This window comes from Heloderma suspectum, chromosome 17 (genome assembly GCF_057233095.1).
Source record: "Heloderma suspectum isolate Gila_16-S chromosome 17, 16-S_ref, whole genome shotgun sequence".
Lineage (NCBI taxonomy): Eukaryota > Metazoa > Chordata > Lepidosauria > Squamata > Helodermatidae > Heloderma > Heloderma suspectum.
In genome coordinates this window covers 12,560,958-12,582,219 of record NC_139474.1, presented here as the reverse complement: position 1 = coordinate 12,582,219, position 21,262 = coordinate 12,560,958, and the positions used below count along the sequence as shown (strand labels likewise).

Sequence of the window (21,262 nt, the reverse complement as noted above, 5' to 3'; positions counted from 1 at the left end):
AGGAAAGCGTTCTGGATATATTCAGAGGTACTCACTGCAGGATATTGGTTCCCATGGCACTGGGGGGGTAAATCTGCTCTGGGTTTCAGTCAGAACCAGACTGAACTCTAAAGGAGCAATCCAAGGTAAAAGGGTGGGAAGCTGTCTTATTTATCGAGCCCTGTGCTGTCTGCAATGCCTGTGGGCAGCTCTCCAGGGTCTCACGCCGGGAAGGGTCTTTCCCATTATCCCCCACCCTGATCCTTTTTAATCAGAGATGCTGCAGGTCAAACCTCGAACCCTTCTGCATGCAAAGCAGGAACTCTTGTCATGGAGGTCCAGTTCTTTCCCCAGTTTCAGACTTCTAAGACAGAACATCTACAGAAGCCCTCCCTGGCCCAGGGCTTCCAGGTGTTTTGGCCTACAACTCCCATCATCCCTAGCCAGCATAGCCAATGGGGAGGGATGATGGGAGTTGTAGGCCAAAAATTGGGAGGGCCACAAGTTGTCCACTCCAATCTAGAGCCGAGCGACACTGATATTCTTCATGAACACCCTTAAGAAGAGAGCGAGACATGTTATCACTGCAAAAGTTAGCGAGGAGGAGGAAGCAGGTTTTCACCCTACCAACATTCTTCCCCATCAGTCCCCCCCCCCCCGGACACCCATGTCTACAGCAGTTGCTCAATCTGATCAACCTTTACATTTTCAACCAGTGCCTTTATTTTGTTTCTGACACGCGGTGCAAGTAATTGTGAGGGGAGGGGGGTTAGTGTCGGGTAGGGGTAATAAGGAAGGGAAGTGGGCAGCCCAAGCTACTCAACACCCCCCCTCCCCGGCCGCTGCACCACCAAAGAGGGAGGGACGTGCACAAGAATTATGATTTTTTAGCACTCCCTTATTTTATGAATCATCTCAGAGGCAGAACTGAAAGACGAAATTTCAGGGGCATCCCAAAATAGGGCAAAATCGTAATGCTTCGGGGCAAGTTCAAAAGGCTGCGATCGCAGGATAGAACGGATCCCATGCAAAGCCTCAGCTAAGTCAGATTTCTAATGTCAGGACTGTCAGGAGTGCTTCTGAGCGCAGGGAGTGGGAGAGCAGATTCTGAACAGGAACCGCCAGACATGGGGGAGGCGTGTTCCCAGGCTAGTCCAGATACGGATAGGCAGGTTCCTCAGGCTTCAAAGGTCCAGCTGGAGGAAGGTCCCTTGTCTCGCACATGCGCACACCCCCACCCCATGAGAGATGGCGAACAGGGAGAGGCAGTGTTTGGCAGGTCTGAATTAATAGATGCAAGGTGCAGACGCAGAGCCAAGCGGGAGATGGCAGGGGCAGAACGTAGAAGGTCTTCCTGACTGGCCCTGCGTGAACAGCGGCGCTTAGAAGCCTCATGAGAGAGAGAGACAGAGAGAGAGAGAGAGATCCCCCCACCCCTTTAGTTAGGCTAGTGAGCCTGCCTTTCTTTCAAATGGTGGGCAACTTTTCGCAGCTACCGTTTGAGCCCCCCGAAGGGATTTTCCTGCAGACTGAGAGTCACTGAGAACTCGTGTCTGTATGACCCTTTGTGGTAATGGAATCAAAAGCTGTAGACTGAAGCCTCTTGTCTGTGTTTGATTCGGCGTTTGAAGGTCAACGGGGGCAAAGGGAAACCTGACAAGGACCCAAATTGGCTCACGTTTGACACAACTGCTTACCCAAGGTGAAAGGAAGGCGAGCGAAGATGGCCTAGATGTGGGTGATTCGGGACAGGCCACTCTGGCGGGGGGGAGGGGGACAGGCACGGGGACCAGAGAAGTGTGGGCAAGGGGCCCTCCTCTGTCTTCAGCAAACATTTCATCCAGTGCAGAGACTGGCAAAGAATGGAGGGGGATGCTGGGTGGAAAGACTTTGTTTCCCCAGCAGCGTGGAAGCAAACCACCACACCACTAAAATGGCTGCTACTGACTGGACACCCTTTGAGGTTTTGAGTGGACACAATGAGGTGTGGGGAACAGGGAGAAGGTATCCAGGTGAACACACACACACACACACACAAGAACTTGGCGAGGAGGTATATGTTGGGAACTGCTTCCTTCCCTGCCCAGCTTCAGCATCAGAGCAATACCTCTCCCTCCCGCCGTTCATCAACAAAGGTCCAGTCCTTCTCTCTCCTCCTCGCCCCAGTCCAAAGTAGTACTGGTGGGGCCATGATTCTAGCCATAGGCCCGGCTGAGGCTCTCTTTGCCGTTCTTGCGACCATGTCCCTCATGGTTCCGTTCCTTGGCATGTTGCTGACCACTGTCTCGCTGTGTAAATCTGTAAGGAAGGTGATTTTGGGGGTGAGCAGAAGACTGGCGTCAGAGAACACATGACACACACACATAACCCCCCCCTCATTAATTTGAGAGAACTACTTCCCCTCTCCTTAGTTTGATACACTTGTTATTGAGGACCAGATTCTCTCTGGTCCTCTCCCTTACTCTGTATGAAAGCACATATCCAGAAAAAAAATATCCACTTGCTTACTAGTCTTTAACTATTCCATGAGAGCATTGGAAGAGGTTGTGGCAGAAAGAGAGGAGTGAATAGTGAAAACGGGGAGTGGCAGAAAGATTAAAGGGGGGTAACAGAGTGTGTGTGTGTGTGTGTGTGAGAGAGAGAGAGAGAGAAAGGTTGACAGAGAAAGAGTGTGGGTATGAAAGGAGGTGACAGAGATGAGAGTGTGTGTGAAAGGGGGAGACAGAGAGAGAATGTGTGTGTGAAAGGGGATAACAAAGAGAGTGAAAGGGGGGTGGCGGAAAGAGAGACGGCCAGTTCGCACAATCACGGCACGGTTAACAAGCCACGGTAGATTATTTTCCCCATGGGTTATTTGAGGGTTGCTGCCCCTTCAAACAAGCCATGCTGCCTGAGTTCAGACAACACGGCATGCTGCGAAGGTAATTAGGGAAATCCGGCTGGCGAACGCGGTGGCATTAACAAGCCACCGTGGCTTGTAAAGCACACCGCGATTGTGCAAACCAGGTCAGAGAGTGAATAGCGTGAAAGGGGAATGGCTGAAACAGAGTGAAAGGGGGGTGGCCCCATTGACTTTTGGCCCCGATCCCAGTCACGCTCAGCACACATCACCCAACAGATTATTTCTCAGGAAATGTCACCTTTGACAAAAAAAATAATAATCCTCACCCTTGTTATAAAGTATGGTAATACTATGACAGATATACTTAATCTTGTAAACAATTATCTAAGTTGTACTAGAAAGAATATTCACAGAGAAAATAAGTTAATACATTACATGTAGGATGTTACAGGCAAGATGAAACATCGCAATTCAGTAGATATGCTTTTACCGCCCCCCTCCCCCATATCTCTCTTTCTTTACCCTCTTAGACTGACCCCTCTGAAATCTCTCCAGCATCTTCTGCCCCTACAGCAGTTCCCGCTGGACCTCACCTGCCCCCGGGGGCCGCCCCAAGCTGCCTCAGCACCACCTCCTCGAAGTTGTCCGCTTCCTCTTCACTGCCGCCCAGGTGTTCAGCCAGCTCCTCCAGCGCGTCCTCGACCTCGTCCAGAAAGTCCACGAAGCTGAGGCGGTCATGAGCGAAGGCCCCGTCGCTCCCGAAGAAGCCGTCCAGCGCGGCCACAAGGCCTCTGTAGTGTTGGGCCCAGCCCAGCCCAACCAGGTAGCTCTGCACCAGCGGCAGAAAGGTGGCCTTCTGCACCGGCGCCAGCCCCTCCTGCTGGGCGCACTCGGCAACGCCGGCGCAGCCCTGGGGAGCCCGGTATTGGTGCTTGGTCAGCATTTCCCACAATGCCCCGGGCTCGGCAGGCTTCTTGGCCTTCCGGCCCACGTGCTGGTGCTCCCCGTCCTTGGCCGTCTTGGCGCCCTGATGTTTCCGGGAACGGCGGGGCCTGTCGCTTGCCGCCTTGGAGGCCTTGTGGACAGGGTGGGAATCTTTGTGTTCCTTGGCTAGGCCATCGTCAGGGCGACTGGGCCGAAACTCCTCCGGGCCCCCGGGCCTCCTGTGCCAGGCTCTCTCCTTGCCCCGTCTGGCTCTGGAGCTCTCTCTCCACAAGGGTTTGGCACCCTCCACTCCCTCCAGCGCCCGGGCCACCCTCTGCTCCACACCACTCAGCTCTGTCCGGAGCCCCTCCGCCCCGTCGCCAGGCAGAACTTTCTGGAAGATTCTCGCTAAGTCACGCTGGACCGACACCAGCAAGGAGTGCAGCCGCCGGATTTCGGCTTCCTGGCGCTCAGGCTTGTGACGTTGGTGCTCTGGCGCAGGTTCCTCTTCCGGGCGCCGCTGGGGTTTGCTGTTGCCTGGGCCCCGCAGCTTCTCCCGGAGAAGGCGGAGTTCGGCCTGTGCGGCTAGAAGGGAGGACATCTCCCGCTGCAACGCCACGGTAAGCCGGGAGTTCTCTGCAGCCAAACTCTGCTGCTGGGAGGTGAACTCCAGCGCCTCGCCTTCGGTCTTGCGCAGCAGATTCTGCAGCTCCTCCTTCTGGGCCTGTGAAGTTGAGGAGTGAAAAGGAGACACGTCGGAACTGCAATACCTGGAAAGGTGATCCCCCACCCCAAAACTGTGAGGATGTCAATCAGGAATCTGGGATCCAAAACATTCACAACATCACAGAACTATGGAAAACTTCCAGCTCTTGGGTTGGCGAGCTCTGGAGGGGTGCGTGAGGCCTTCTGCCTAACTTCAAAAGCCCTCCTCAAGTGATCAGCTCAGACCTCTGGCGAGAGAGATTTGCTTCTCTCCTGTCACCCCACTGGGTGGGGAGGAAAAGAGAGAGAGAGAGAGAGAGAGAGAGAGAGAGAGAGAGAAAGAAAGAAAGCAAGCAAGCAAGCAAGCAGTGGTGGCAGAGAGAGGAGGGGGGGTAGCAGCAGACAGAGAAAGACAGAGAAGGGTGTCGGCAGACACATAGAGAGAAAAGGGTGGCGGAAGTCAAAGAGAGAGAGAAAGGGCTGGCAGTTAGAGCAAGAGAGGGAGAGAGAAAGGGCAGTCAGAGAGAGAGAGAGAGAGAGAAAGGGCTGGCAGTCAGAGAGAGCGAGAGAGAAAGGGCTGGCAGTTAGAGCAAGAGAGGGAGAGAGAAAGGGCAGTCAGAGAGAGAGAGAAAGGGCTGGCAGTCAGAGAGAGCGAGAGAGAAAGGGCTGGCAGTTAGAGCAAGAGAGGGAGAGAGAAAGGGCAGTCAGAGAGAGAGAGAGAGAGAGAGAAAGGGCTGGCAGTCAGAGAGAGCGAGAGAGAAAGGGCTGGCAGTTAGAGCAAGAGAGGGAGAGAGAAAGGGCTGGCAGAGAGAGAGAGAGAGGAGTGGTGGCAGTCAGAGAGAAAGAGAAATGGGGGTGGCAAAAAGAGATTTGAAGATGCCTTACACCAAGTGAGCCTGTTTGTTCATCTGGCCCAGCGTTGCCTACCCTGACTAGCGGCAGCTTTCCAAGGCCTGGGACAGAGAATGGTCTTCTCCCCTCCTGCTCCCTGCTCCTTTTTCACCTGGAGGCACCAGGGATTGAACCTGGGGCCTCCCATCCCCAAAGCTAGTGCTCTGCCATGGCACTCCGGGCCACTTCACTCCAGCTCAGCCCGCTCACCTGCAGTTCAGCTTGCATGAGCCGGATGTCCTGGTTCTCCTTGGCCAGCTTGTCCAACAAGAGTCCCATGGCGTCCAGGCTCTGGGGGTCGCTGGGGGGCTCTGACGACAGCAGGTCTTCCTTGGCCCGTTGACTTTTGGGGTCACCAGGGGACTCCAGCGAAGGTGGAGCCGGCCACCCCTGCTGGGGTCCAAACCAACACATTGCAGCCGTGTTTGTGAACAGCAGGATTCAGTCTTCCTGCTGAGTCCCCCAAGGCTGCAGAGTGGAGGGAGATGGACCAGTATTGTTCCCCAAGGGGTCACTGTGGCTCTGCCCCCCACATCTCATTTATTCACTTGTTTATTTAAAAATATTTTGATACCACCTGCCACATAAAACGCACACCCAGACTGTGTACAACCATCTTTGGTCCCTAGTGACTTGGTCTGACTATAGATCAAGGGTGCAGAACCTCAGGTCCAGGGGGCAAATCTGGCTCACTCAGGGGGCAAATTCAGCCCTCCTGGGTTCCCCAGAGGGCCACGCCCCCTTCCCTCAACCTCCAGTGGCTTGGTGGTTTCCCAGCTTTTCTGCGCTTTCCCTACCATTCTAGAAGGTCGAAATGCCTTCCTCCTAAGGCATCGTTGATGGCAGGAAGAGGATCAAGCTAAAATATGCTGATGCTTTTGGCCCCACCCCTTTTGCCTTTGGCTCCGCCCACCACTGGAATGCGGTCCCCGAGAGCTTCCCTGAAATGGAGTCCTCAGGCTTTAGGAGGCGCGACGCCCCTGCTACAAATAGTTCCAGGTCAGGCTGGACTTTTCAGTTGGACGGCAGCCAAAGTCTCTGGCCTTGTCTCAGTGGCTCCCGCTCCTCTTCCAGGCGCTGACACCTGGGCCTCTTTTTTCTAGAGTTGCCCTGCAGTCTGTTAGCTTCCGAGCCACCACCATGTGGAGAAAGTGGGTGGGGCTCCAAGGGGTTAACGGAACTGGAAACAACCCAAACATGTAGGCAGGAGTGGCACCAGGTGCTGTAAGTCCCCCACAACTATGGCAAATGATAGGTGATGTTAGGCTAAAAGTTAGGTGATGTTACTTATGCTAAAAGTTAGGCTACAACTAAAGCACCACTGCCCTCTGTTGCCCAAACTGGGAACTGTGTGAGAAACACGGACCCCTCTCAGCAAAGAACAGGATGTCAAACGGGGGGGGGGGGGGTACTGGAGGGATGGCATGAAATCCACAGAAATAGAAGACACACCCTTCCATCGGTGCCAGGATGTGGTTCTCCACTGTCTAAGCTCGGCCAGGCGCCCAAGATGTCCACAGGACCTGTAGGAGGCAGCAGCAGGGAGAGAAATTTGAGTTTTGTGTGTGTTTTTTAAGAAAGAAATTAAGAGCTTCCGTCTAAACCAGCAAGTATTCCCAGGAAGGTAAACTTGTCTTCAGTATACAGTAATAATATACAGTAAAAATATACAGCATTTAATTATGATCTTACGCTGTAGTTTTGTACATCGCTTAGAAATTGCTTCTAATGCGAGTCGTAAATATTGTTAAAATGCGTCAGTCACTCTGGCTCTATTCCACAGTGACCAGAATTCACATACGCAGACACACAAACACAGATGACAAGCTGCTATCAAACTCAGAAGGAAATGACTCTGTGTGGGGCACTCAGCACTAAAGCGGACTGAAATGAATTCATGCACTTTCATTTAACTTTGAAAAAATTGAGCAGTCCCTCGAGTAGCAAGCTCAGCTGGTGAGGGCTGACAGGACTGAAGCCAGAACAGAGCTACTGAGAAGCAAGAGAAAGGTATCTGCGTGGTTGGAGGAACCTCACTTTTACAGAAGAGCAGATACCTTTCTGGTGGTGTGCAAGATTTCGGAGGTCCAATCCACCATGGCTTGGAACAGGGCCTTTAGTACTGTAACGCCCACTCTCTGGAACTCCCCACCACTACAAATTAGGCCAGTGCCAACTCTTCGGGGTTTTGGGCACCTCCTAAAAACATACCCTTTCCAGCAGGCGCTCTCAGGTAGGTAATCTTGTCCTCTGTATGAAGCCATGAAGGTGGTGGCTCCGCTGTCACTGGGGTGGTGAATCCGCTCCGGGTTTCAGTCTGAACTCTAGAGGAGTTCTCCAAGGTACTTCACACCTTGGAGAGCTCCTTTAGAGTTCTGACTGGTCCTGACTGGTACAAAGACCTGTCTTAGTACATTGCTTCGGAATTTATTTAATATAAGTGATTCATAAATCTCATTAAATAGACAAACATACACATCTGGAAGCGTGTCAGGTTGCAGAAGCCTGATCTAAACCGATTCATGTTTGTCCAGGGAGTTATGTGTTGTTTTGCATTAGCTTACAATATTCCCCCTTCATTCCTTCACATCCTGCCCCCCACCATCATCACCATATGTCTGGATATAAACCCCCTCCCCAAACTCACCATCTTCCGAGTCGAAGATGACCCCTGTAGAGAGAGGCAAAGAGTGAGCAAACCATCAGTGGAGTAACTCCCTTCCTGTCTCACCCCTGCGAGGGCTACTGCTTACCCAAAGCAACCAGCAAGCCTAAACCCATAAGGGCTAGGAACCCAAGCAGCCATTTTCTCCTAAGGAGCTCGCCCTCTTCACCACCGAAAGCCTCCCTGTCTTGATCTCGGGAAGCCCCTGGCCCAACGGGGTGCACATCTCGGCCTTTCCTTCTGCGTAGGCCTTCCACGTCCAGCTCCTTGGCAGCTGACTCTTCCCCGCTGCTGGATGTATTTGGTTCTTCCCTCAGAGGGCCTGGAAGGGAGAGGAAAGAGGTGTTCAATCAGTGCCGCGAGATTTAAGTCAAGATGATCTGCAGCTGCTTGCCTATGGTGAGGAAGAAATTGCTCCTAGGCAACCAGGCAAAGAAGCTTTTAAAGGATGCAGATGGGCAGGGAAGAGGCATCACTCCCTCATGCATGAAGTTCCTCTCACAATATCTACATGGTGCTAACTTTATATTTCTTAAAAGCACAGCACTGAACCCACCTCTCCTATGAAAGCTTTCTGCATAACCCCATTTAGCCCCTCAACACACATCTGAAATGAGCCCTAGGCCCACCTCACGACTCACATTTATTTATTTAAAGCATCTCACATAAATAACTAAGCCGTTTTGAGCACCATTTTTCTTGGTAGAAAGGCAAGGTACAAACCAAACAAATAAATACATCTTTACCCCGCTCTTCAGCTGAAAAGGGTCCCAGGGCAGCTTACATATGCTCAATAAAAAGAAGACAGTCCCTGCCTGCAGGCTTAAAATTTAAATAGGCATGTCGCAAAAGGAAAAAGGGATGGGGAGGGAAGAGGGGAAAAACCCCAAAACGAACTCAGGCGCCAATCCTTAATGTTAAATAGTCGTTCTTCTATTGGCCAGTCGTAAATAGCTCAGGAAAAGGAGGAGCCTGACGGAGCTGATCTTTCGACAGAGCTGGTGGGATGGGCCGTGCTTCCCCTCTCCCTTTGCTGCAGCCTGACGGAATGAAGCACACATCCCCACGTCACCCCGGCCTCTGCCTCTGTTGTCTCTTCCTGTGTCAAGATGTACATTTGTAAGCTCCGTGGGGCAGGGTCCTGTCTACGTACTTATTTTTGCTCACGTTATTCTGTCAAGCACCACATACATTGCTCATATAGGACAGGGGTGGGGAACTCAGGCCCATGTGCCAAATCTGGCCCACCCACCCAGCCCCAGCCCTTTCCCCAACCACTGCTAACATTTGGTGGTTTCCCGGCTTTTGTGCCATTGTTACCTCATTCAAAAAGTTTGAAATGCCTCTCCTAAGGCTAAGTTGCAGGCAGGAAGAGCTTCAAGCTAAAATACACTGGGCTTTTTATTTGCGTGTGTTTGACTTTTTTGTCATTGGCCCCACTCCTTTTGCCTTAGGCCCTGCCCACCACTAGAATGCGACCCTGAGAGCTTCTCCGAATTTGGCCCAAGGGCTGAAAGAGGTTCTCCACCCGTGGCACAGAATCACCTGCTTCATGGATCAAGAGGGTGTCCTGTGAGTCATCACGCCCACCCAGCTCCTCTGTATGCAGCGATGCTAAGAGGGTGGGCTCAGGGATCTTGACAAGGCCAGCGCTGGGGGTCTCTTCAGAACTAGGCTCCAAAGTTACCTCAGGATCCTGGATCAAGAAAGGGATGTTTGGAAGATTAAAATGGGCTGGTTTCCAAATGTTCAAATGGCTTTGACTGCTTTTCTTAAAAACCCAAACGTTTATATGCTTCCTTTTGGCCCCCCAAAATGGACACCTGAATGGGATTTACAACAAAAGAGCATGGCAAGAAAAGAAGGCAAGAAAAGGAATGCAAAGACAGGTAAGAATTTAAGTACCAGAAAAGCTTGGCAGAATTAAAAAAAAATTTTTTAACTGTCCACCTAAAAGACATCACTGAAGGGGGCAATCTAAACTTCTCTTGGGAGGGAGATCCACCATTGAGGAACCACCACCAAAAAGGCACCATCTCACCCTGCAGCCCAACAAGGCAGAACACGAAGCAGAGCCTCCAAAGATGAGTGTCACCGTCAAGTGGTTTCACACAGGAAGAACCAGTCCTTCAAACAGAGCCACTTCTCACTGCAACACTTTGTTCATGCATTTAAAAAAAACGGATTGACTCAAAATGTGTCACCCTCTAATTAGTGACAATTAAAACCAAGTGTGCATGTTTGCCTGTTTCTGGGCCTCCCCTGAGGGAGGCTTGGAAGGTGGCAACAAGGGAGAAGGCCTTTTCAGTGGTGGCCCCCCGATTATGGAATGAGCTCCCCACTGAGGCCCACTTGGCACCAACACTGCCATCTTTTTGGTGCCAGGTTACGACTGCCCTCTACTACCAGGCATTTAATGGCAGATGATGGAGCATTTATGTCAGCTGTCTTGAACAGGTCTAGTATTGAAATTGTTCTCTCCCTCATGCAGTTTGGGAGGCAGAAAATGTGACATCTTTTAAACGCTTCCTGAAAACACACTTGTTCACCCAGGCTTTCCCTGGGCTGTAAGTAAATTAATCATGCCACTCCATTTTACTGTTCCTTAAATTGTTTTTACTGCAGTTGAAAGTGTTTTTAATGTTGTGTTTAAATGTATTTTAATATTTATTGTGAACCACTGAGGGATTTCATTATATTCCCTGGTATACAAGTGTCACAAATAAAATAAATAAAATTTTAAAGTAATAATAATAATGCTGTGGTTTGTGATTTTTGTGAATTGCTGTGAACCACTCAGAGAGTGTCAGCTATTGGGAGAAATAGAAATGAAATACTAACTGGAAATCAGCAAATGAACTCTCTCTTATCCTATGGAAACGGAAAATGCGGGACCTTGCGCTAATGGAGAAACTCACTACAGATCTGCAAGTACAAAGAGGCCAAGCAGAAATGGCCACTTTTTATGGAATGTGCTATTCGTTTACTGAATTCACTAATACTGAGACGAATATACAACAACCTCTGAAGACACACGGAATCTTGTGGCGGGGTCTATTAGGATGATGAGTGATAACTTTATCAGGTCATCTTGTTTGTCCCAAATAGAGATCCTGAGTGAGCGGAAAGGCTGTAAAGAAATTGACTCACGTGTGGTGCACTTATAATGGTTACCGTTCATTGTTACTTTGAAAAATTCAATAAAACACAAAAACAAACAAACAACCACCACACAAGCTCAAATGGTGGGAATAACATCAGATCTAATCTGGCCCTAGAAAGTAAGACCCACTGAATTCAAGGGGACTTGCCCTGTAAGTGTGCTTAAGACTGTAGCCTTGTACTGAAATCCTAAGCATGCTTACTTAGAAGTAAGTCCCCTGGGTATTACTCTCCAGGAAAGCATGCATAGGATTACATAGTTGTGCAGAGCTTCAGAACTGAGGGCCAAATCCTGCCCTTGGGGGTCCCAATCTGGGATTCCCTAGATGGCCACACCCCCTTCCCTTTGCTCTTCCTCCTCCCCCCTCCCCCCTCCCCCATACACCGATCATTTGGTTGTTTACCAGGTTTTGTGCGTCTCTCCCCCCCGCCATTCTAAAAAGTTGAAATGCCTCTCCTAAGACTTATTTACTGGCAAGAAGAGTTTAAAGCTAAACTATGCTGGTGTTTTTGCTACTCTGGCTCTGCCTCTTTTGTCTTTGGCCCCACCCATCACTGGGATGCGGCCCCCGAGAGCTTCTGCGAAATGGGATTTGGCTCTTGGGATGAAAGAGATTCGACACCCCTGGATTACAGCTTTACACAATCCAATAGTGATTTACCTAGGAGTAAGCCCCACATAGAGCTCAGTGGGGCTTACTTTCAAGTAGACATGTATAGGACTGCAGTGTAAAACACATACAGGTGAGAGTCTAGGGAGTGAAAGGGTAGAGAAAAATATTTTAAACAGAACACACCAACTTCTACCATTTAATCTGGTGACAATTCTACTTTTAAAGCACCCCCCCCCAACTTAAATTAAGACGAATGACCCAGGTAAGGACAAGACAAGATAATCACAAAGAATGTGATGGCCGAAAACCAACAGAAGACATACAACGCTGAAAAGGAAATGTAAACATCTTCCGCATTGTCTCGTTTGAACTAATAAAGGGTTCCTATATATTTTAATACGTTAAATTGTTTGTATTGAATGTTTTGGTATGACAAGTTTCAACAATAGAGAAGAAATCCCGACAGCAAATCCTCTTAATGCAAGCAAGGGCTGCTATCTCAAAACAGCGTCTGCATTGAGGTTTTGGTAATTGGCAAAGTTAACTGAATCCAACAAAAGAAAAAAGAATCCAGAGCTGGAGAATGATCATGTACATGTGCATCGATGTCTTGGTTTTAACCTTCTACCTTTGATTTGGCAGCCTCTGGATCGGGACACTCAGCCGGGAATTCGCTGTCCCCAACGGAGGCTGTAGGAAGAGATTCCTGTGTTAAGTCAGTGAACTAATTTATTTTGTATGTTCACTCACACAGACACACACACGGATTCCTCCCCCACATTATCCTCACAACCACCCTGCGAAGTAGGTTTGGCCGAGAGGCAGAGAGTGCAACCGGCCCAAGGTCACCCAGTGAGCTTCATGGCTGAGTGGGAGGTGTGAGCCTGGCTCCCCCCAGTCCTAGTCCAATGCTGTAGCCACTACACCACACAGACTCTGTGTAAGAGTTCACATAATGCATATTCAGGAGAGGTGTGTGTTTGTGGGAGGGGCCATGCAGAGGGAGTTCTAAGGCAGGGGGTCAAAGCTCCCTTTGCCCGCGGCCCGCATCCCATTCTGGAGAAGCTGTCGGGGGCTGCATTCTAGTGGTGGGCGGGGCCGGGAGGCAAAAGGGGCAGGGCCAAGATACCAGCTTATAGCTTTCACTGCCAGTAACTAAGCTTTAAGAGGGGGTGTGTGTGTGTGTGTGTATACGTGCGCGCGTGAACTGTGCAAAAACCAAGCAACTAACGAACATTTGGAGGGCAGAAGGATCCCAGAGGGCCTAGCTGGACCCCTAGGTGGCCCAAGTTTCTGCACCTCTGAGTCCAACAACATCTGGAGGAAGGCTACAGCAGATGCTGCTTTGGAACGAGCACTGCCCGCCTGTGTGCTTGCCTCTGCACCCCCTTTTTTTGCAATACCCATTCGACCCGGAATTCTGTCAACAAACACATGACTACAAAAGAGCCCAAGCGTCCAAACTCTTCTACCCTCCACATGCTCCAGACATCTGCCACCTGTCAGAGATGAGCTTGGAAGCCAAGTAAATTAGCTCGCCTGTTTGCTAAAGGCCAGGTTGCCACTTGGTTCCACATACCACATGGGAATGGAGCGTGGATTGTGCAGCAGTGGGGTGGGCTAGGAGAAGCAGGGTTGGGTTGGGGAAAGGGCAGAGTTAAGGAGAAGGGCACAAAGGTGGATGCTCTTCTCATCCATCACCACATACCTTGGCTGGCGTCCTTTGCCAGCTCAGCCTCTTCTGGAGCTTCCAAACCAAGATCTTCCACAGGTAGAGCCTGAAGAGAGAACATGGCTAAAATAGGTCTGCACATCCTTTTTTATTAGGGGTGTGTGTATGTGTGTGTGCTTATGAAGGATGGGAGCTCACTGGTAGAGCAGTGCTTTGCATGCAGAAAGTTGCATGTTCATGAGGACCAGAACCTTACTTTACCTCTGGAGAAAGGACCGTAGCTCAGTAGTAGAGCACCTGCTTTGCCTGCAGAAGGTCCCGGTTTTGATCCTTGGCATCTCCAAGACGTGATGGGCAAGAGCCACTGTCTGAAACACTGGATTGCCCCTGCCAGTTATTTTGGACTACAGCTCCCAATATCCCCGACCACTGGCCGGTGAGGTCTGCCTGGTGCCAACATTGTTATCTTTTTGGTGCTAGGTTAAGACTTTCCCCTAGTCCCAGGCATTTGATGGTATATGATAGGGCTGTTAATGTTAGGGGCTTTTTTTATCGAGTCCTTGTAGTTTTTAACTAACAATTAACAATTATGGTTAATTAATCCTTAATTAAATAATAATTAACAATTATTGTTGTTTGTAACTGTATCAAACAGTTTTACACTTTTTGTCTGTTAAAGGTTTTATATTGTAGGCCCCTTCCAACCTCACTATTCTATGATACTATTCTATGAATCTATTATGTTTTATCATGTTGCGAACTTCCCAGAGAGCTTTGGCTATTGAGCTGTATAGAAATAATAAACGAAATGAAAGAATGGAATAAATGCTGGCTGGCACTGATGGGAACTGTAGCCCACAACATCTGGCAGGCACCACATTGCAGTAGATTGGTCTAACCATTAAACCACACTGCCTAGTGATAAAGAAACTGGTACAAGGGTCCAGCGCATCCTTTCCCAATCTAACGTCCTCCAGATGTTTTGGGACTACAACTCCCAGCATCCCTGACCATTGGCTATGCTGTCTGGGGCTGATGGGAGTTGCGGTCCAAAACCTATCAAGGGCACGATGTCAGGGAAGGCTAGCCTAGAGCAACCTCCTCTACCCCCATAAACAGAGGCTTACAGGATTGGGGGGGTGGGATGTTTGCAGCTTGGCTATACTGGCCCACAACCGCAGATGTCTCCCCCACACCAAGGAGCCCCCAGCCAGGTTTGTTAGCAGGTCCCAGCCCCACCACCGACCTCGGAACCAGCGATCACCCAGCTGTTGTTATCCGACTCCCGTGAGTCCGAATTGTCAGCCATTTCTGCTCATGCTCCAGTGGTGTCCTGTTATCCACCTGCAGGTCGCAGATTACAGAGGAGATCAGCAGGGTCTCCTCGGGTGCAAAGAACTTATCGGATGGGAACTAGTGCCAAGATGCCTAGAACAGGGACAGGGCAGATTTCAGGCTTGCATGTATGGATGCATTAATTAATGAATTAATTAAATTTCTATACCACCCAACAGCCGAAGCTTTCTGGGCAGTTCACATCAATTAAAACCACAAAATGCAAGACGATAAAATACAACGTAAAAATTGAACAGTTTAAAACGATAGGATATAAATAATAACCAAATAGAACCGATCAAAGACTTAAAATACAAGACCAGATTTAAAGCAGAAACTGAAAAACTAAACTGTTGGAACAGCTTGTTTTTTTACTAGATCCTCACGGTCCACCAAGTAGAGCCAGGTGCAAAAGACGTCATGCTTGGAATGAAAGAAGAGGCCGTCTCTGAGCATATCGTGAGGGACTTGTATCTGAAGAGAAGCCACAGCAAAAATGTCTGCTCCAAAGGTCCCACAAGCTTTCTTCATTTCAGCAGCCTAATTTAGCTGGAAAAAGGCAACTTCTTGCTGTTATTGTTAAACCACTGGGAGTCAGAACTCCTTTGCTGATCTACCATGGATCACCTAGAGCTCTCTCAATGCCCACTGCTGGCCTAGAGAAACAGAGGACAAGGCCCTTTTACCAACCCGAGTAACACAAGGCATGGGGATGGTGGCTTCCCAGCGTGGGAATTTGACTGGCAAATTAATTTGGACATGGAAACAGGGGCAGGTAAAGGCTGGTGGAAAAACCCTGGACAAAACAGTCTTCTGTCTTTCTGGCCAGCTGAAGGGTTGCCCAGTATTTCAGGCCTGGATGGCCCCCATGTTAGAGGGGGGCCCTTTGCAAAAGCTGTTTCTGATGGGCCTCCTTCTCTTGTCAGCAGGGCTAACCCGGCCGTGGTGGCCACACTCCAAACAGTGCCAGGAGGCTGGGCCTAGCCTCTCCACAGTGATGCTAATATCCCACAATGCCCCAGAGTGACGCTAGGCCAGGGGCATTGTAGGATGTTCACAGGGTGGCTAGATCCAGCCACTCCGGTGCTTCTCAAAGTGTCAGGCCAGAGAAATCATGTGTTTTGTTCCTTTTTTAACGCCCCCCTGACGCATACACAATGTCCCACCCACTTCATTTCCCCCTCACAATCCCCCTATGAAGTAGGTTAAGCTGAGAGAGAAACTGGCCCAATTTCACTCAAGTAAGTTTCACCGCTGAGTTTAAAAAACAAAAAACTGGGTTTCTCGCAGCCTTGGAGTCCAGCGCCATAACCACTATGCCAGCTGCCAAGATGCGTGTGTGCGGCTTCAGCCGACAGCAATTAATATCCAAGATGCCAGAGGCGCAGCACAATTCGGAAACCAAGGGCTGAAGGCAGGGGTTCAACGCTCGCTCCTCCCCTTAGCAATCCCCAAATGTAAATTCTTTCTACTTATTTAGTGAAAATTGCTTTGTGTTGCTCTTCAGCACATTTGGATTCCAGGGCGGTTTATAAAAAAAAATTAAACACTTTTAAAAATGCAATCAAAACCAGCACTTTTTGGAAGCAAAACTGCGTAATTGACAAGCAGAATTAAGTAATTCTCAGTGCCGAATTTTAAATTCTTTAAAAAAAGGACACAGAATAAACAGGGGGAGGGAAGCACACATAGAAAGCCTCTGTTTGCAGCATTTTCTCTTAATAGTTTGGAAGGGGGGGGGGGCTGTTTCTAACATCTTCCAGCCAGTGCTATTCTAGCTCAAGGGAGAATGCGGAGAATCCAAATTATGCTGGTCTCTGAAAGTAGTCCAATTACCCAGCACTCAAGAAAGCAGGGAGCTGGCCTGTGTTATAAGGAGAAATAACTACAGGGAATGTAAAAGCAGAGAAGTGAGGTGCCCATAAAGGGGGGGGGGTAGAGAGGGCATCAAATGAGTGGGCACACTAAACCTCCCAAAAGAGAAAAAGGATGCCCCCCCCAGGAAACTTCCCCTCCCCTAGGAATTCTTGCTGAAGCTCCCCCCGCCTCGCCCCTTGGCAGAACAGCTGTTGGGGCAGGACAGTGACTTTGGGGAAAAGGAAGGTGGTATTTTTAGCTCCTTCTAATGCAGTTTAGCAGGTGGGAATTGCTACACAGACAGGCCCAGAATTGCTCGGCAGGGACACGGTCGAGTCAGCCGGCCAGCCTGGCTCCTTGATGCGCCAAGCATTTTCCCTGCCCTCGTAGGTAGTGGATCCAGAAGGGGAGCAATTGCCCTCTCCCTCCCTTGCGAGGCCCGTGGTTATGAAGGAAAGGCTGCCTTTGACATACAAAGCAGAACTCAAAGCAACTGGACGTTAAAAGCTGGCTGCAGTCTTAAGCGAGGACGCTTACCCTCTCCAAATCGATAGGACTTCAGAGAAATTATGTTCCCTTGGAAGTGAAAGGTGCCATTATTTAGAAGTCTAACATATGGGGCACAGCTCACAACCCACTGTGCCCCAAAACACGAACACAATTCTTTTCTGGTGTCTCCACTGACTATCCTTCCCCACTCAAGAAAGGCTGTGGGGTTTTGCAGCCTGCATCAGAGATGGGTCCCTCGGCAGGCAGGAAACTAACTTGCCTTGCTGTCCAGATCCCTTTGGAGTCGCTGTCTGTCCCCGTTCCCCCCACTGCTGGATGTCATAGCAACCTTGGCAGGGATGCCCTTAATAGGCGATTTACAGCAGAACCCGTCCAGTCCCAGATCCCTGGTGGCCATGGCAGGGGGCCACAAAGCATCAAACCTAGCCAGTCAGTGGTGCATTTTTTTTTTTTTTTTGTTCACAACATGAATCTGGGGGTTCCCAAAGAGTCCTGGTAGCTTTTGTGCAATTAACTCACAAGCTGGCCCTAGAGCAAGGCTGAGGAACCTGTGGCCCTTGAGACACTGTTGGACTACAATTCCCATTATCACTGACCATTGGCTATGCTGGCTGAGATGGATGGAAGCTGGAGTCCAACAATATCAGGAGGGCTGGAAGCTCTCCACCTGTGCCCTGGAGGCAAACCTTCTTGCTGTCTCTTTCTCAGCTGCAGGCCCCCATCTGAAATATAGGGATTGCCTGCCTTACAGGGTTGTTGTAAGGAATGACTGAGCTCATTGACATCAAGTCCTCCAACATTGAAGAAGTGATGTTGAAATGCTTATTATGATGATTATGTGACTACAACCAACAAAACCCACTGCAGAATTACAATATATGGTTGTCATCATCTGTTTTACAGGGTTATTGTAAGGAGAGATGGGGCCTCCAGACTTTGTTGCACCATCCTCCCTTTCCTGTCAGCTATGCTGGCTAGGGCTGATGGGAGTTGAAGTCCAACAACATCTGGTCTGGAGGACCAGTGTTCCCCACCTGGTTATAGGTTTAGGCTGCGGCCCTATACACACACTTACCTGGGAGTAAACCCCATTGAATTCAGTAGTATTTACCTCTGCATAGGCATGTATAGGATTGTGTTGTTACTGAGATAATCAATATGAAGCACCTTGGTGGTGTATAAATGCTTATTCTTATGCTTATTAACAAGATCAAATCACTCAAGTCATGATGGGGAAAAGGGGTGGATCCCCTCCAATACATACCTAGGGTTGAAGTTATTTATAATTAAGATGGCCCCCTCCATCAAAAACAGCCATCTAATGGTCTAATGCCTCCCCTCCTTGCCTATGTTTAAAACCAAATTGCCACTACATAAAAGGGGTTCAAGGCCAAGGGAGAGGGGGTAAGGGAGCAAAAACACCAGAACATCTCAATAAAAGCCTCCACACCTTAGTTCGCAACAGGAGCCCCCCACCCCCCGAAAACAGAACTCTAGATTAGTGTGTGAGCTTAAAGTGTGTGTGGTGTGTGTGTGTGTGTGTGTGTGTCATGTTTAGTTGCTTTTGTTGCCTCTATAAATCCCAAAGAACAGTAACCCCCACCCCTCAACTCGATAACATACACAGGCTGGGAGGGGGGGCAAAGGTGCAGTGGGAGAGGTGATGGGGATGTTGCTATGGTAACCCTGCATCAGCAACTCTGCCTCTGCTGGACCAAAGGACCCCCTTTCGTGAAGGGGATGCTTTCAAAGAAAACAAAGCGAACTTGTCCTGTCCCCCTACCCCACGGGGCTTCCCGTTGGCACCAGGTTACTGCCCGATGTCCCCCTCTGCTCTTCAACCCCCCCTTCCTTACCTTAATCCAGGGGTCCCCCTAGATCCGCTGCCCCAAATTCGGAAAAGGGAGGGGGAAGAAGGATGCCTCCACTCCTCTTGGCAACTTTGTATCAAAAACTTCGCAGCTCGTTACGCCGCAGGGAGGAAGGGGGCGGGACAGGGAGGGCCAGCGAGCCAATCGCAGGGCTTGGGAAGACCAGCTGGGCCAATGGGTTGGGGGGGAAACCTGCCTTGGGCTCTGCAAGGTAGCTTTGGGGCGGTGCTAGTTGAGAAACGCGTGAGCCCCCAAACCTGGGGCGGGGGAGGAGAGGCCTGGGGTGGAGGGGAAGCAGGCTTCGCGGGGAGACACGTGGGGACCCCCTCACCACCCTTCAGAGGAAGACCCATTTTGCTCGAGGCCTATGTGGGGGTGGGCAGGAGCGGTGTCTCCCCAACACCCCCGCGCCCCAAATCCACCCCTCTGGGCTCCAGCAGAGAGAGATGACTACGCTGAGCAAGGCTGGGGAGAGACGGGCAGCGACAGCCGGTTGGGAGGGCGGCCAGACACCTCTCTCTGCCCAGGCGTGCTTTGGAGGAAGGACCCCCTGCCCTTCCAGGCTGCGAGCAGCGCCTGCCTGCTCGAGGGGTCTACGCAACTCCGAAGCACCCACATGCCAGCGAAAGGGGTGCCTTTAGGCCCCCTCTCTGGAGAGCTCAGGGCCAGCACTCACAAGGACCGGGGTCGGCAGCAGCGCAGAGCAAGCGGTTTCTCTCCCCGCCCCCCCCCAATACTTTCCCACAGCGGCGCCTTCGGGGCGGGGGTCTGCATCCCGGCGCAGCGGAATGAGCCGGAGGGCCCCGCAGCGCGCCTGCAGCAGCGCCGGCGGGCCACGCTTTGAAGCGAGCGGGCGAGACGCCCTCTGGGTGAACTGGGCTGCAGCTCCCAGGCTGGGCGGGGGGGCAGGAGGTGCAGAGCCGCACCGCCGGACGACGCTAGGAAGTACTGGCAGATCTCCGAGTGACTTGGAAGCGGAGGGGATTCAGGCTTCCAGTAGCTGAAGGAAACGTGAGAATCTTAAAAAGAATGCCAAAAAGCCCTCTCGGGAATGGGTTCATCGCTTATTTATTTATTTCATTTTATTTATTGCATTTATACCCCGCCTTTCTCCCTCTCGCAAGGAACTCAAGGCGGCTTACAGTATCCTCCTCCTCACCGTTGTTTCCTCACAACAACAACCCTGTGGGGTGGGCTGGGCTGAGAGTCTGTGACTGGCCCAGAGTCCCCCAGTGAGCTTCCATGGCCGAGTGGGGACTAGAACCCGGATCTCCCGGCTCCCAGTCCGTCACTCTCGCCGCTACGCTACACTGGCTTACCGCTCATCTGCCAGCCTCGGTGCTCCTCGCCTATAAAACGCGAGTCTTGCCCACACTCGCGCATTCATACGCATACGCGAGCATTCGACCTAGTCTCCGTGCAGCTCTGCCGGCAGCTTTTTAGAGTCCCTGATCCATAGTTACTCAAATGTAGATTTGCACTTGTATAGGTAAGTTGTCAGAGTGTGTGACTTAGGGGAGCACAGGTCATTTTCTCCACCCCGAGTCACCATTTGCAGCCAGCTCTACCCCTGTGCCTGCTATTCTGCACTTGCCTGGGTGGCAGACCTCAAGGTTTTACTAAAAAAAACAAACCAAAATGAATCCTGGAGTCCGCTCCCCTGTTCTACACTGCAAGAAGGCTCCCCCTGTCCTCTCTGTCCCAAGCATTCCCATTCCCTACTTGGAACTGCACCACAAAAGCACCACAGCTGCCAAAACTGGTGCCAGCGTGGTGTAGTGGTTAGCATTGTCCTGGAACTTGGGGAAACCCAGGTTCTAGTCCCCAGTCAGCCTTGAAGCTCTCTGGGTGGTTTTGGCCCAGTCACTGACCCTCGCTAACCTACTTCACAGGGTTGTTGTGAAGATAACAAGGGAGGAGGATTATGTACGATGCCTTGGGCTCCTTGGAGGAAAGGGCCGCTATAAATGTAACAAATTAACTACAGCTTTAAATATTAAGTCCTTCACAGGCCTTTTCACTGACCATTTCAGCAGTCCAGAACCATCCTTGGCAGCAAAGTTTGCCTGGCACCAAAGATTTGCCAAGCGAGCCAAAGGGCTCATTTTGAAAAGGAAACAGAGGATGAAAGGTGCCACTTTGTTACTAGGCTTCAAGGAAGAGAACAAAAGGAACATAAATACTGGGGGGGGGGGGCTGAGCTCACTCTCCTGTAGTCCGGAGCCTTGGCTTTCC

The 21,262-nt window shown here is 50.5% G+C and overlaps 1 protein-coding gene across 4 annotated transcripts; it reads right to left on the bottom strand.

The window, feature by feature from the left end:
• Positions 1–681: 681 nt before the first annotated feature.
• PBXIP1 (PBX homeobox interacting protein 1) lies at positions 682–19,137 on the bottom strand. 4 transcript variants are annotated; one of them, XM_084824877.1, is made up of 12 exons: positions 19,013–19,114; positions 14,701–14,882; positions 13,491–13,560; positions 12,411–12,472; positions 9,552–9,702; positions 8,095–8,328; positions 7,989–8,012; positions 7,553–7,627; positions 6,794–6,864; positions 5,552–5,734; positions 3,415–4,469; positions 682–2,277 (listed from the first exon to the last, which is right to left on the bottom strand). In XM_084824877.1, the coding sequence occupies exons 2-12, from the start codon at positions 14,761–14,763 to the stop codon at positions 2,175–2,177; spliced, it is 2,091 nt and encodes a 696-aa protein (XP_084681003.1). In that variant the 5' UTR covers positions 14,764–14,882; positions 19,013–19,114; the 3' UTR covers positions 682–2,174. The 4 variants fall into 4 exon arrangements, with proteins under 4 accessions (XP_084681003.1, XP_084681004.1, XP_084681007.1 ...); XM_084824878.1 differs by having other exon boundaries at positions 5,552–5,731; XM_084824881.1 differs by lacking the exon at positions 7,553–7,627 and having other exon boundaries at positions 5,552–5,731; positions 19,013–19,137.
• Positions 19,138–21,262: the final 2,125 nt, after the last annotated feature.

Coding starts and splice junctions, on each gene's coding strand:
- PBXIP1 (XM_084824877.1), bottom strand. CDS start 14,763: ATGGCTGACAATTCGGACTCACGGGAGTCGGATAACAACAGCTGGGTG. Junction 8,013..8,094: donor AGGCTTGCTGGTTGCTTTGG/GTAAGCAGTAGC, acceptor CTCTCTCTACAG/GGGTCATCTTCGACTCGGAA. Junction 2,278..3,414: donor GGGGCGGCCCCCGGGGGCAG/GTGAGGTCCAGC, acceptor CCTTCCTTACAG/ATTTACACAGCGAGACAGTG.